A 13,950-nucleotide genomic window follows, 5' to 3' on the forward strand; every position below is an offset into this window, starting at 1 on the left:
CAGAAATCAGGCTGGGAGGGCCTTGTTCAAGCCGCAGGGTGCTCCCTTCATGCCAGCCTCAGGGGTTGGCCTGGAGGCTCAGTTGAATCATTACAAGTTCCTCACCACCCCCCCATCTCTCCCCTCTACCTTCTCCACAGGTTCCCGCCACTGAAGAGCAGCTGGGAGAGGACAGGAGGTCCCAGTGGCCCTTCAGCTATCACCATCTCTATCTCCAGCTTGTAGCAGGACCCTAGACTGGGCACCTGCCTGTCCCCTTCTCCAGCAGTTGGCCTGCCTGTCCCTTCAGTACTGCAGCCCTGTGGCCTTGCCTGCTCCAGCTGTAGCCAGTGCCTTCTGAGAGGTGTGGTCTCTGCATGGTTAATAATTGCTCAGAGGAGGTGGAGATGGTGCCAAAGTCTGCAGCTGTGTGGCTGCTGCCTCCAGACGGTGCCCACCTGTGACTGGTGCACATCACTGCCTGTGTGCCCCTTCCAGGGCACAGGTAGGGGCCATCCAGCTCAGCTGCTTCGGGGACTCATAGCTAAGGGTAAGCTGGGGTCCTTGGGATTGAGGCAAGCCTTGGATGCTTCAGAATCATTCGCTGGCCATCTGGTACAGGGGGAGGGCGGGGGAACACCAGCGGGCAGAGTTAGCTGTGGCTCTAGCCACTTTACTGGGTTGGGCAGAACTGGGCTTGAATCGGTGAGGTCACCTGCGCAGCCTGTTTCTTCTAGAGTGTAGGGCTGAGACCTCCTCTTCAGGCTGTGGCAACCCTCGGTTCTGCCTTCCCAAGTAACTGGGGGTATTTGGAGCAGCCAAAGGGATCCTTCAAGACGGAGGGAGAGGATCCCCCTAGGAAGGGAATTAGCCACCTCATCTGCTAGCCAGAAGGAGGGAGGAAGAGGGCTGAGTCTGGCTCACGGCCTGGAGAGCCAGCCTTCATTCTGCTGGGCCCAGATCTTCTCTCAGTTCCATTCATACTCTGAGTGGGCTGCTGACTGCTTTGGGGCCTCAGTTTCTGTATCTGTAGAGTGGGCGTGGTACTACTAGTAGCCCCTGAAGGGCTCATAAAGCAGACAGGGCAGCGGTATGGAGGCTGTCCCTCACAGACTCAGGTGTCGAGTGCTGGGTCACCTCTGGAAGTACTGACCATGCTATCCCCAACCCTAGCTCAGTCCTTGTCCTGGTTACAGGGTAGAGACCCAGCCAGGACAGCCCTTGTTCAGACAGGACTTACCTGCTGGCTGACTTGAAGCAGAATTTCAGAGAACACTGATGTTCTCCTGATCAGCATAGGCCATAGCCTGACCCTCACCTTGTTCCTCAGCAGGGGAACCAAAGCTGAGGGAGAGGGAGGCTTGCCTGGTGCTGGACAGTATACGAAATGTTGGATTCAGACCTGGGACTTGATCTGTTCCTGTCTTCCAGAAGAAGCGGGGGGGGGGGGGTGGCATTGCCTCTGGCTACAGAAAGCCTGGTATCCCTGGGGAACGGAAGTTAGAATATCCTTGGGTCCCTATCTTTGCAGCTGGACCATTTGCCTGGGGTCAGCGGAGGGGCGCCTGGGTCCAGCCTTGCCTGCAGCTGGGATTTAACCCTCTTTCCTTTGTTCTTGGCTGTCCCTCTGAACTGTCATTTCTTTTTAGGGTCATGAACAATAACTCAACAATAGCTGTTTCCTGGGGAGCAGCGGTGGGAAGGAGTGAGAGAAAGCGGAAGTGAAAGGGCTTAGGGAGCTGCGCTGGGGATGAGGAGGAGTCGGGAAGCTGTAGGGTAGGGAAACCATGGCTGGGCTTTTAGCAGGGGAGGGGGTTCATTCCCCTGTAGCCCTCCCAGAAGTCCTCGGTAGGTATGAGGTCCTCACTCCCACTGGATGGAATTTTAGAGGCATTTGGTTTCCTGGAGTCGTGTGAGGTGTGGCCAAAGCGCCCTGTGAGCTGAGAGGAAGGAGCCATGCTGGGTCAGGCCCAGCAGAGGACAGCCTGGCTCTGGGGGTCATAGGGTGACCAGGAGCCCCTAATGCTCCTGATCGTCTGTCAGACACTTTACAGCCTGGATAGTTGTATATTTTTCACTGGCAAACGAATTGAATAGATGGATGAAGAACAGCATAGCATTTGTACATCCATATTAATTCATAATAATTAGATCAGGGTATTTGGGCCACGTCTCACCCCACATCTTCGTGATGGGAGTGAGCAAGCTTCCCCACTGGCTCCTTTGAAGTGTTTGTCCCGCAGAGCTACCCTGCTGTGGTAGAGAGCCTCCTGCTCAGCCCCAAGTGAGTGGGACTGAGTTTGGGAGCAAGGACCTGGGATTTCTGAGGTCTAGATCTGTTCTTTCTTCCTCTCCCTATCCCCATCATCCCCTTCTGCTTCTCCCTCCCTGATTTTCTCTTTTACAGTTTCGTTCTTTGTAGCTCAGGCTAGCGTAGAACTGGAGAACCTCCTGCCTCCTGAGTAATGGGTTACTGGCTGTGTTCCAGGCCAGCCTCCCATCTAGAGAAGCAGACTGTATCAGGTGCCTAGTGACACCAAAGGGGTCTCACTTCACACCCAAGTTTGACTTGTGGTTTTCCACAGGAGAAAAGTGTGGGGGGGTTCCCTAGTCCCAGTCCGCAGGCACCTCCCCTCCCTTCACTTTCTTCTCCCTTCTGTCCTGGAACAAATGTCCCCTGACTGGGGCTCAGAGGCTCCATTTGTGACCTGAGCCTTGAAGGGTAGACAGAACTTGCAGTGGTGAGGGACACCAGAAGGCCTTTGGGGGCAGAGGAGACACATGCAAATCTAGAGTGAGCATGCAGGGTGTGGACTGTGGACAGAACATCATAAGAGGGGAAGAGAGCCACTTGTGGAAGAGACCCAGGTCCTCTAAGGACTTGGCTTGCCAAGAGTAGGAAGGGTGTCCTATAGCCAGTATGAGCCTTGGACAGGCGGGTCTTGGGAGTGACTACGTCCATCGAGGTGATGCAGGTCATCTGATACTTGGTACTTGGTACTGATCTCATGACACATCTTTCTTAAGTGACAGAATCCAGGAGAGGATGCTGCAAACTGCAGAACTTTGGCCTCATTATAATCAATGACTGTGGTTGTGAAAAGTCATAGTGACAAAGATAGGGATAAGACCATGAGACCTAGGGTCAACTCAGGCAATATGGGGAGCACGACCTAAAGGGGCTCTGGGCATGGCCTCTGACTGCTGTGGATTGCTGGGCCGGAGATCAAGTTTCCCTAGAGGTTTAAGGTCTCCAAGGGGCAAAGAGGCGTGTCTGAGCCGTCACTCCCTTCCGGGAGCTAGTGACCAGGCAGGGGAGATTGCATGCGAGTGTGCAGATGTGGGTCCCTATCATTTGAGTTACACTATGGGAATGGGTTGGGGGGAAAGGGGAGCAACTTGGATAAACAGTGACCAGGAGTGGGGCTGTGAGTGGACCTTGGTGGCCATGGAGAAGGAAGGAAGGTTCCAGTATGGTTTCTTTTCCTCAGCCTCACCTCTCTGGGGGTACTGTGGAGCCTAGGGGAAAATGTGGTACGTCAGAACAGGACAGGGGGAGGAGGAAGAAGAAAGAAGAGGAGGAGGAAGAGGGGACACTCGAAGCCCTGAAAAGAGAGCACAAAGATTTGTCCCCTGCTGAGCTTGGAACCCCGGGCCCTGCACATGCCACTGATGTGTGGCTCCAAACATTTAAACGTTGTTTTGAGGTGCAGCCCTCCCATGGCTAACTTTGGACTCTCAACCCTCATGCCTCGCCCTTCAAGTAGCTGGAGTTAAGGGCACACACTCCCTACCCCCACTGGATTGGGTCCTAGTATGGATGGTGGTGGGTTCCTTCCAAACTTCTTTGCTAAGGACAAGATAGCAGGTGCAAAGGGCCAGCCCAGCACTGCCCTTCACCGCCAGCTCCCTTCCCTGTGCTGAGCTGGGTGGAGAAACTTCCTTCTTGGGAGACTGGCTGAGATGACCTTTGTGGCCCAGATGAACTGTGCACGCATGCATCGGCGACTCATCAGCCTATGACTGTTTCTTTACTCCCAACAGAAGGAAAAGGATTGAAGAAAAGACAGAGGAGCTAGGCTCAAGGTGATGATAACCCCATGGAGATGTCAGGTCTTCACGTGCCCAGCCAGCAAGAAAGCACCAGGCCCTTCTTCACAGGGCACATGCCTCACCCCCTGCTGCCCGCCACTCTTATCCACCTGCCATCACCACCTCCTTGTTCACACCACCACCTCCATCCGTTCCACCTAGACCCTGCTTCCATCCACTCACTGCCGTCTCCACCCCGAACCATTGCCCTAAGCCCAGACCTTGCCTTCATCTGTAGCAAGCCTTGACCCTGCCCTGGTCGCTATGCTCTGGTCTCTACATTCAATCTCAGAGCATGGGGGATAGAGTCCCGGAGCAAGAGCAAGCTCCATGGTGACTTCAACGAGAGTGCAAAGGCAAGGTGACGGTGCAAGCTCCGGCACAAAAGGAAGGCACCCAAATCTGTAGAGCACCCGAGAGCTGCGGGCACGTGGACTGGCATCACACCAGCCCCAGAGCAGAGCCGGGCAGAGCACGGGCTCGTTGGGGAGCAGCAAGTCACCCACCAGGACTGACTTCCACTCCCACCTTCACTGGTCTTGTTGGCTTGGTTTCCTTAGCATTACAAGCCAGCCCATTCTTTCCCTCTGCCAGAGGTGCAACACTCCCTCCCAAAGGATGTGGGAGCCCCTAGTCTTCAGGGTGCACTGATGACCAGCTACCTCCCCACTTTTGGCCAGCACCCTGTTTCCTGACCCTGACTGACTCCTATACTTGATTCCCGAGAGGTAAAAATCTGGGCTCAGTCTAAGATTGTGTGACCAATAATTTTCGTGGGTACAGATAGAATTCTAGTTTGAAAATCACTTATTTTCAGCATTTTGCAGAAATAGTGTTCTGGCCACTCACTACTATAGTAAAGCATTCCAGAGCACAGTGGTTTAAACAACAATCTATTATTATTATTAATGTCCATGATTCTGTAGGAGTTTAGATTAGGTATAGCAAGAATTCAGCTCTGCTCATGGTATTTGGGGCTTCATCTAGGATGTTGTGTGTTGTAATGGGACTGAGTGCACCTCTTGCTCACAGCTTGGCAGCCTCAGGGGCTCATGACTCCAGCACTGTAGAACTGGGGCTGGGTAATTCTCTGTGGGAGCAGGCCCGTGCGGTAAAGTTTCGACGTCCTAAATGCCAGAAGTGAGCCCCGGATTTTGAGACATTTCTTTCTTGGATGTTGGTCTTCACAGAGCCTCTTGTATCTCTGTGGGAGTGCCCATTACTATCATTTTCCTGGGTCTCTTGTGTTTTATGTGTCTTCAGAGTTAGTGGTCCATACCCTTGTTGGCTTGAGTTTGCAGTTCTGTGTGTGGCTGTGGAGTCTGGAGGACAGGGAAGCTATGTTTTATTGTGCTTGACCACTTCTCTACCACTGTGACTATGGCTGAATCTAGGTAACTCTGGTTGGTGGCTTTGGGTTGTGGGTGACACCTGTCACCTAGAGGCCACACTACGAGGTGACCCTATGGAGATCCTCTTGCATGCGTTTTAGTGTTCATTTTTTGTGTTTTTTTTTTTTCATTTAGGTAGGCCATTTAAAAATTTACATTATTATTTTCTTTGCTGTGCTGGAGATGAAACCCAGTGCCTCACATGAGCGAGCCGAGCTCGGTCACTGAGCTGACGCATGTCCCCGCCATGTTCTCAGCTGTCAGTTTCTGGTTGTTGGTGGAAATGTCACTTCATCATCGTGAAAGGTGTAATCTTTCCTGTCCCACCTCTTCACTATGGGTCCCCCTCCTCTGTAGTGCCCCAGGTCTAGCTTGTCTGATCAGCTTCAGTGGAAGTGGACCACCTTCCCTGGGGCAGAGGGTGGAGCAGCACCTGACCACAAGACTGGCACAGTGGAGTCTGGAAGTGCGGTTGTCGCTCTCAAAATGTTCCTTCTCTCAGACCGCTCCGTGCCTCTGTTTTCAGGGAACTCTGGACTTTCAGTCTTGCTGGAGTTCGAGTCTTCCTCTTGGGGTGCACTCCATTCCAACCCCTACTCTGTTTCAAGTGTCACCGGCTTGATAAGGTGACATGAGCCAACAGCTCTTTAGCTTCCAGTATTCCTGCTGCCTTTGCAGCGGGGTTCCAGGGTGGCAGAGGAGTGGCCACCCAATGTAGGGCCATCCCACGAAGCAGAAGGTTCTTCCATTCTTCACACAGGCCTCTCTGACCCCTCAGATCTCTGCTGACTCTTCACTTTCTTGGGATTTTCCCTTCCCATTCTGGTTATCTATGGCTGCAAGACTCACCACCACAGAGATTACTGGAAAGAGCAATAGTAAGGCCACGTGTTATGAAACATGCCTGTAATCCCAGCACTTGGGAGGCTGAGGCTGGAGGATCACTCAAGTTCAGGACTTTGAGTCCCAGCCTGGGAAGCATGGTGAGACTCGCATTAAACACACACACACACACACACACCTTTAATCCCAGAACTTGGGAGGTTAGAGGCAGATGGATCTCTGTAAGTTTGAGACCATTATAGTCTACATAGAGAGTTCCAGGACAGCCAGAGCTGTGTAGAGACTCTGTCTCAACAGCAACAACAAAACCCAAAACAAACAAATAAAAAACCCTCACATCAAAGAAACAACCTTTGATCCCAGCAATTCGGAGGCAAGGGCGGGTAGATCTGAGTTCAAGGCTAGCCTGGTCTACAGAAAGAGTTTCAAACCAGCCAGAACTCCAGAGACAGAGGCTATCAAAACAAAGGACAACTAATGACAAAACCCCAACCACTATCATCCTGCTTAGCAAACTTGAGTCTGGGCAGTGGGTTTGCATCCCCAGGCATGGGCCTTGTTTCAGTATGGTTTCCTTGTGCTTCTGGCCGCCGAGTGTTGACTATCAGACAAGAGCTCTGAGTAGCCGTTCCCCTCTCTGTGACCACAGGAGTGCCATTGGAGGCTTGCTCCCCTCCCTCACACACCACTCAGAGCTCTCTCAGGCTCCCTTCCAGCACAGCTGCTTGTTCCTGGCTCCAAAGACAAGAAGGGGTGTCTGCCAGTCTCGCAGCCTTAGCAGAAGGCATCTCTGGCGCCATGTTCTGATGATCTCACTCTTGTCTGGTGATGTCATTGTTCTCATGGGATGTGTCTGAGTCAGGGTTACTGTTGCCGTGATGAAACACCATGACCAAAATCAAGTTGGGGAGGAAAGGTTTTTATTTTATTTGGCTTATGCTTCCAAATCATTGTTCATCATTGAAGGAAGTCAGAACAGGAACTCAATGGCAGGAGGCCCTGGAGGAGTGCAGCTTAATGGCTTGCTTATCATGGCTTGCTCAGCCTGTTTTCTTATAGAACCCAGGGTCACCAGTTTAAGGATGACACCACCCACAATGGGCTGGGCCCTCCCCTATCAATCACTAATTAAGAAAATAAGAAAATGCCTTACAGTTCAATCTCCCCCTTCCCCCCCAGACAGGGTTTCTCTGTCGCTGTCCCGGAACTAGCTCTTGTAGACCAGGCTGGCCTCGAACTCACAGAGGTCCCCTACAGGCCAATCTTATGGAAGCACTTTCTCAGTGGAGGTTCTCTCCTCTCAGATGACTGTAGCCCGCGTCAGACTGACATAAAAGTATGCAGCGCAGGATGTTAACAGCTCAATAAAGAGGTGACTGAGGGATGACGCACTGAAAGCAAATGTGGTCACTCATTGTTCCAAGAAGGAGGAGCTCGCCATAGTGCCACGGAAGGAAGCCCAGGTGGGCCAGAAGGCAGAGGGAGGGAGGGAGGGAGGCTTGGCAGCGTGCAGCCAGTCAGGACTGGGTGTGCGGGTGACCTCTGGGCACTCTGGGATGTAGGGATAACCGCCTAGCTGTTTATTATGTGACCCTGGATTTGGTGTGAGAGCGAGACATGACAGGTGCTTGGGGCTCTGGTTCTGAATTCTTCGGTTTGTACTGGAAGGCGTGCCTAGAGGCCTTGTTTGCTGTCTCTGGAGTTACCTTCAGTCTCCTCCAGCCGTTCACACCCCAAATATGTCAGAACATCATAACTGCAGAAAATCAAAAGCCAGAGCCAGCATGCCCGATTCAGCCAGTACACAAGAGGCAGAGGAAGGAGGATTGCTACAAGTTAACAGCCAGCCTGCTCTATAGACCAAGTTCCAGGTCAGCCAGGGTGATAGGGAAGCAGATACAGTTTCTATTCCTTGCAGAGAGAAATGCCAAAAAATGAGTAAAACTGCTTATCTGTCACCACCTAAAGTAATTTCTCTTCCTTACGCTCCTGCCCTGCCCCCCACGCTGTCTTCCTTCATGGCGGGTGATGAGCAGAAATCTGGGCAGCCCTCAGCGGAGCAAGGCCAGCCCCCGCCTGTCTGTTCGCTGTGTACTGCCAGGGCTGTAATAGGACTGGCATCTGGTGGCTGTCAATGGCAGTCAGTACCTGTTGAGGAAGTAAGTAGGGACCCTGTTCATGTCCCAGGCACTCAGAGGATGTCAACAGGCATTTAAGATGCCAGAACCCCAGCCCCCGACACCACTTCTTCACACTTCGGTGTCTTCTGTCAGTTTGGGGGAAACTGTGTGTCTTAGTCAGCATTCTATTGCTGTGAAGAGATGCCATAACCATGGCAAATCTTATAAAGGAAAACATTTAACTGGGGGCTTGCTCACAGTTTCAGAGGTTTAGTCCATTATCATCATGGTAGGGAGCATGGAGGCTCTCAGGCAGATGTGGTACTGGAGAATTCTACATCCTGATCCACAGTCGGCAGAAAAAGAAAGACCCTGGGCCTGCTTGGACTTTTGTAAACCTGAAGCTCACTCCCAATGACACACTTCCTCCAACAAGGCTACACCTACTCCTAATCTTTATAATCCTTTTAAATAGTTCCACTCTTTGGTGACTAAACGTTCAAATAGCTGAGTCTATGGAGGTTATTATTATTATTATAATTACTTTTTGTTTTATTTTGTTTTGGAGACAGGGTTTCTCTGTGTAACCCTGGCTGTCCTGGGAACTCACTCTGTAGACCAGGCTGGCCTTGAACTCACAGAGATCTGCCTGTCTCTGCCTCCTGGGTGCTGGGATTAAAGGTATATGCCACCACCACCTGGCTATGGGGGCTGTTCTTATGCAAACCACCAGACGGAGGCAAGATGGATCTGAGTCAAAATAGAAGGCTTGTGCTGGGCTTCAGAACTGGTGGACCACAAAGAGGTAGAGACCAGACTTGACTGTTGAGCGGATACTGAGTGCCATGGCAGAGTTTGGGGAAGAAAGGGACCAGGAGTGGTGACACCAATCGTGAAGGGGCAAGAGATGAGTTTCTTTCATAATAATAATCGTTACCATTTATTCTGTGCTTATTGGGAGCTGGTCCTGCAGTGTAGAGGCCAATGAACCTTCTCCCCCAAGGGAACCGGGGCCTGAGGGGCTGTACTCAGGCTCTGGGGTGCGCTGACTACCCTGCCGAGTTTCTAGTGTTCCTTGTTAGCCTTAGGGAGCTTGGGATTGGTGGGCTCAATCACTCTTTTCAGTACGGATGGGAGGAGGAGTCAGTTCCTTCTGAAAGCACTGAGGTGTGGGGACAGAAAGTGACCCTCGAGGCCAGCAGGCGAGTGACTGGGAAAGCAGAAGCTTCGTGTGCAGGGGCTGGAGCGGGGTGCAGCAGCGTTAGCCTGGAGAGGGATGGTAGGCCAGCGTGGCTTGTGGGGATGTTAGCCATGAACCTGGGGAGATTACTGAAGTCTTGGACACTGTTATGGAATTTGTACTCTGGTAACCAGGAGCCGCCACAAGGTATGATGAAATTACTTGAGAGCAGGGAGGGGATTTGAGTTGGAGGGAATCAAAGGAGGCCGATGACATAGAGCATGGGAGGAGAAAGTGGCCTATATGACACAGTGGAGTGGAATGGAAGAGAAGCAAATTGGATGTGACCGTTCTAGAGCCGAGATATGAAGGGTGTTTCCCCGAGTGTGTGGTAGAGACATCAGCTATGTGATTCATGGCCAAGTTGGCCTTTTTCTCCCCTACCTCCTCCTCTCTCTACCCACCCGGCCCTCTGAACCCTTGATCCTGAACGGTGCCATTGTGTGTGAGTCAGGGGAGGTAGAGCTGAGACTTCCAGAGTGAAAAGACCTGCATTCAAAGCAAGTCTTGTCACTGTGTGCTGTGTGGCCTGAAGCACGCCTCTAACTTAGCAGCTACCCTGTGCTTACAGAAACAAGGCCACCACATACCCAAGGCACTTAGAACTGTGCCCGGCACTCAGTGGGTGCTGAATTCTGGGGTGAAATGTACGTTCAGAGTGAAGGCCGTTGATAGCTCAGGGTTGGACCTAGGCAAGCGGGCTTTACCAGGAGGGCGGGCTATGCCCAGGCACCTTTCCTTGACACCTTTTTTCTTAGGTCCCTCCAAGATGGCCTGGCTGTGGCCGCTCTGTGCCCTGTTTCCTGCCTTCATGCTGTCTGGTGAGTGCCTTCCTCCCCTACGAGAGCAGTATTAAATTGGGGACCCCAGCAGCACCTTGTGGGGGCCAGCCCTCACCAGTAAGCGTCCAGCTTGAATGGTCCACCCCAGACAGGCCCTGGGGGGGCTATAGAGGAGTCCTGTTCTAGGTGGGTGGGCTGGGCTGAAGGTTGGCTGTAAGGGTAAGGGAGGACATCCAGAGGACCAGCTGGTGGTGGGGTACAGGTGTACAGACGTCCCCTGCTGTGTGTCCCTACAGTGACAGCCAATTCGCCACCACGGTTCGGGGACAATATGACGGTAGCGCCTCTATCAGAGGACTTACCAGTGGGTGAGTAATGGTCCCTATGCTGGGACTGAGGCTCCCCATCCACGTTTGAGGAACAACCCCCGGTGATCACATGGACAGTCAGCCCTCTACACCTTCAGTTTCACATTGCAGCGTCGGCCCCCACGGGCTAAAATACTCGAGGAAAAGAGTAGTAGCCTTTGTTCTTGTCCTTACTTTATAACTCAACCCCCGCCACCATATCCGGTGTTATCCAGAGGGGATTGAAATCAGGGAGACAGGCTTGGGTTCGACACAAATGCTCCATCACTTACATGAGGGACCTGAGTACCCACCAATCTGGGCCTCTGAGGAGGGTCCTAGCCCATCTGTGATTGGTTGACTCCGAGGTTGTAGAGGACAGAGGCGCTCAGACAAGAGTCCCACCCACTGGCTCGCCTCCCATGTTTTCCTTAGGCAGCAGAACCATCTCTCGACATCTCTGCATCTCCTAACTAGAGAGTGTCTCTCTTCTTATGGAGACGGTCATTAAACACAGTTCTTTGCTTTCCTTAGGAAGAAAATTCGAAAGCAGCCATTAAATGTGCAGTGTTCCTTCCACAGAACACGGCACAGCATTTCTGGTCTCACTAAAGCCCGGTGACCAGAGGCAGGAAGGGAGGCTGGACGGTGATTGGGGGCGGGATCAGAATCCCAGATTTCAAGTTGCACCTGCATCTCTGCCCTGTGGGCAGCTGGACCAGACCACCTTAACAGAGGTGGCCATGGACCTAGGGCAGCCCTGTTCATTTGCAGGTAATGTGGCCTTCTGGTTGGTGGCTACTGACAGTGATGGGGACACTCTGACCTATGGGATCAGTGGCTCCTATGCCTATTTCTTCTCTGTCAACCCAAACACCGGGGAAGTGAAACTGGCCAGCCCTTTGGACTTCGAGGTGAAGAGTGGTGGGGTGGGGGAAGCCTGGAGAGAGGGAGTGGGCAGGGCGGTCCTCAGAGCCAGAGTCCTGGAAGCACGGCTGTGATCTCACACTGACAGGGATCTCTTCTCCTTGCCTAGACTCTCCGTACCTTCCAGATCACCATCTCCGTAAATGACAATCACAACCTCCCAGTGAGTTGAAAGGAGAGATGGGAGGGGGTGATTGGAGGGTGGGACAAACAAGGTCTTAAAGGTCCACTTCTGATCATGTGTCTGTTTCAGGCAAGCAGGGAGTACCCCAGTTAATAATACTTCAGTGTTGATTACTTTAAAAATTGTGTGTTCACTTTGTCAATTTACAAAATTACAGTGTGGGTTTATATAAATATAAATACTGATTTAAAAATGTTTTGTTTTTATTCTATGTGTGTGAATGCTTTGTTTGCATATAAGTCTGTGCATGCCTGATGCCTGCAGAGGTCAGAAGAGGGCATTGGATCCTCTGGAACTGGAGCACCAGGGTGCTGGGTACTGACCCTGGTTCTCTAGAAGAGCAACAGTGGTCTTAACTACTGAGATATCCCTCTAGCCTCTGTGTCTATTGTCTTAAAGTCACTGTGCCTACTCAATGACTGACATATTTTCTTTCCAAATCTCTATATATCCTCTTTTTCTTTCTTTCACCAAATGGCACCCCAGCCCTTCTCTTCCTCCCCCTCCCCCTTCCCCCTTCTTCTTCTTCTTCTTCTTCTTCTTCTTCTTCTTCTTCTTCTTCTTCTTCTTCTTCTTCTTCTTCTTCTTCTTCTTCTTCTTCATTAGGCATGGTGGTGCATATCTGCAATCTTAGTGTTTGGGAGGTGGAGGCAGGAGGATCCAGAGTTCAAGTCCATCTTTGGATACATAGCATGTCTAAGGCCAGCCTAGGCTAGGTGAGTCTGTATCCAAGGCCAGCCTAGGCTAAGTGAGTGATGTGGGATTTCCCTCTGCATGCTGTGAATATGTTTTACTACCATTGGCTAATAAAGAAGCTGCTTTGACCTATGGCAGGGCAGAATATAGGTAGGTGGGAAAACTAACCTGAATGCAGGGAGAAAGAAGGTGAAGGCAGGAAGATGCCATGTAGCTGCTGAAGGAGAAAGAAACCAGAACCTTACTGGTAAGCCACAGCCTTGTGGAGATACATAGGTTAATAGAAATGGATTAATTTAAGATGTAAGAGCTAGCTAGGAATATGCCTAAGCCATTGGTCAATGCAGTTTCTTTATTTACCAATGGTAATAAAACATATTCAAGGCTGGAGAGATGGCTCAGAGGTTAAGAGCATTGACTGCTCTTCCAAAGGTCCTGAGTTTAATTCCCAGCAATCACATGATGGCTCACACCCATCTGTAATGAGATCTGGTGCCCTCTTCTGGCCTGCAGGCATACACGCCGACAGAACATAAATCTTTAAAAAAATATTCACAGCATACAGAGGTGAATCCCGCATCAGGTGAGGCTGTGTCCAAGGCCAGCCTGGGCAAGGTGAGGCTGTGTCCAAAGAACAGTAAAAAGAGGAGAGCTGTTGTCGGTTCACAGTTTGGCTCAGTGCCAAGGGCTGCGTCTTGTGATGGACATCTCATCAGCAGTCATATGGAGCAAGCACAGTTTAGATTTTAAAAACCGAATGCCTGCAACTTCACATTCAACTAATTTAGAACACACACAAATATACTCTAGTGCACATGTCCTTACATGAAGGCGAGAGAGGGAGGATGGGGGAGGAGAGTACATCTGGGAGAAAGGTGGCAAATGTGTGATGTCCCCCAGTAGTCTTCTGGCATCTTAAACCCCATGTTCTGGCCTCACCTGGGCTTTCTCCTCTGCAGGTGACTAGGGAGCTACGTGTGATAGTGGAAGACAGAAATGATAACGTGCCTGTTTTCCAGGGTTCTGAATTCTCCACCAGCATCAGTGAGGTATCCCCAGTCTTTGTGGGACAGGGCATGGGGAGGGCGTCTGGGAGTGGAGCATCTGTCTGGGGAGGCCGTGAATGACATGCGTGAGGCTGTGAGTGACAGGGCCACAGTTTACAAGCAAGCATCTCGAATTCTTTCAGTCAGAAAAGGAAATAGAGGGAGTCATTTTTCTCATGGTCCTGGAAAACTAGGGGCCTGCTGGTTAGATGGTCACCCTCTCTCTGTCATCTCTACTTCCATTGCTGCCTCCGTCCTGAGGTGTGGAGGGGCAGCTCCGGCTCTGGTGCGGGAGAATTGGTG

The 13,950-nt window shown here is 51.5% G+C and overlaps 1 protein-coding gene across 2 annotated transcripts in view; it reads left to right on the forward strand.

The window, feature by feature from the left end:
- The first annotated feature begins 372 nt into the window (after window positions 1-372).
- Window positions 373-13,950, forward strand: part of Cdhr2 (cadherin related family member 2) — a 34,920-nt gene continuing 21,342 nt past the window's right edge. Inside the window, exons 1-7 of one of the 2 annotated variants that reach the window (XM_087896610.1) lie at window positions 395-529; window positions 7,610-7,768; window positions 10,424-10,486; window positions 10,744-10,815; window positions 11,569-11,708; window positions 11,831-11,884; window positions 13,561-13,650. In XM_087896610.1, the coding sequence (XP_087752736.1) occupies window positions 10,435-10,486; window positions 10,744-10,815; window positions 11,569-11,708; window positions 11,831-11,884; window positions 13,561-13,650 (408 nt within the window). In that variant the 5' untranslated portion in view covers window positions 395-529; window positions 7,610-7,768; window positions 10,424-10,434. Of the gene's footprint in view, window positions 530-7,609; window positions 7,769-10,423; window positions 10,487-10,743; window positions 10,816-11,568; window positions 11,709-11,830; window positions 11,885-13,560; window positions 13,651-13,950 lie in introns of both variants that reach the window. The other variant, XM_087896609.1, reaches the window with a different exon arrangement.

Source organism: Myodes glareolus, chromosome 14 (genome assembly GCF_982192425.1).
Source record: "Myodes glareolus chromosome 14, mMyoGla1.1, whole genome shotgun sequence".
Classification (NCBI taxonomy): domain Eukaryota; kingdom Metazoa; phylum Chordata; class Mammalia; order Rodentia; family Cricetidae; genus Myodes; species Myodes glareolus.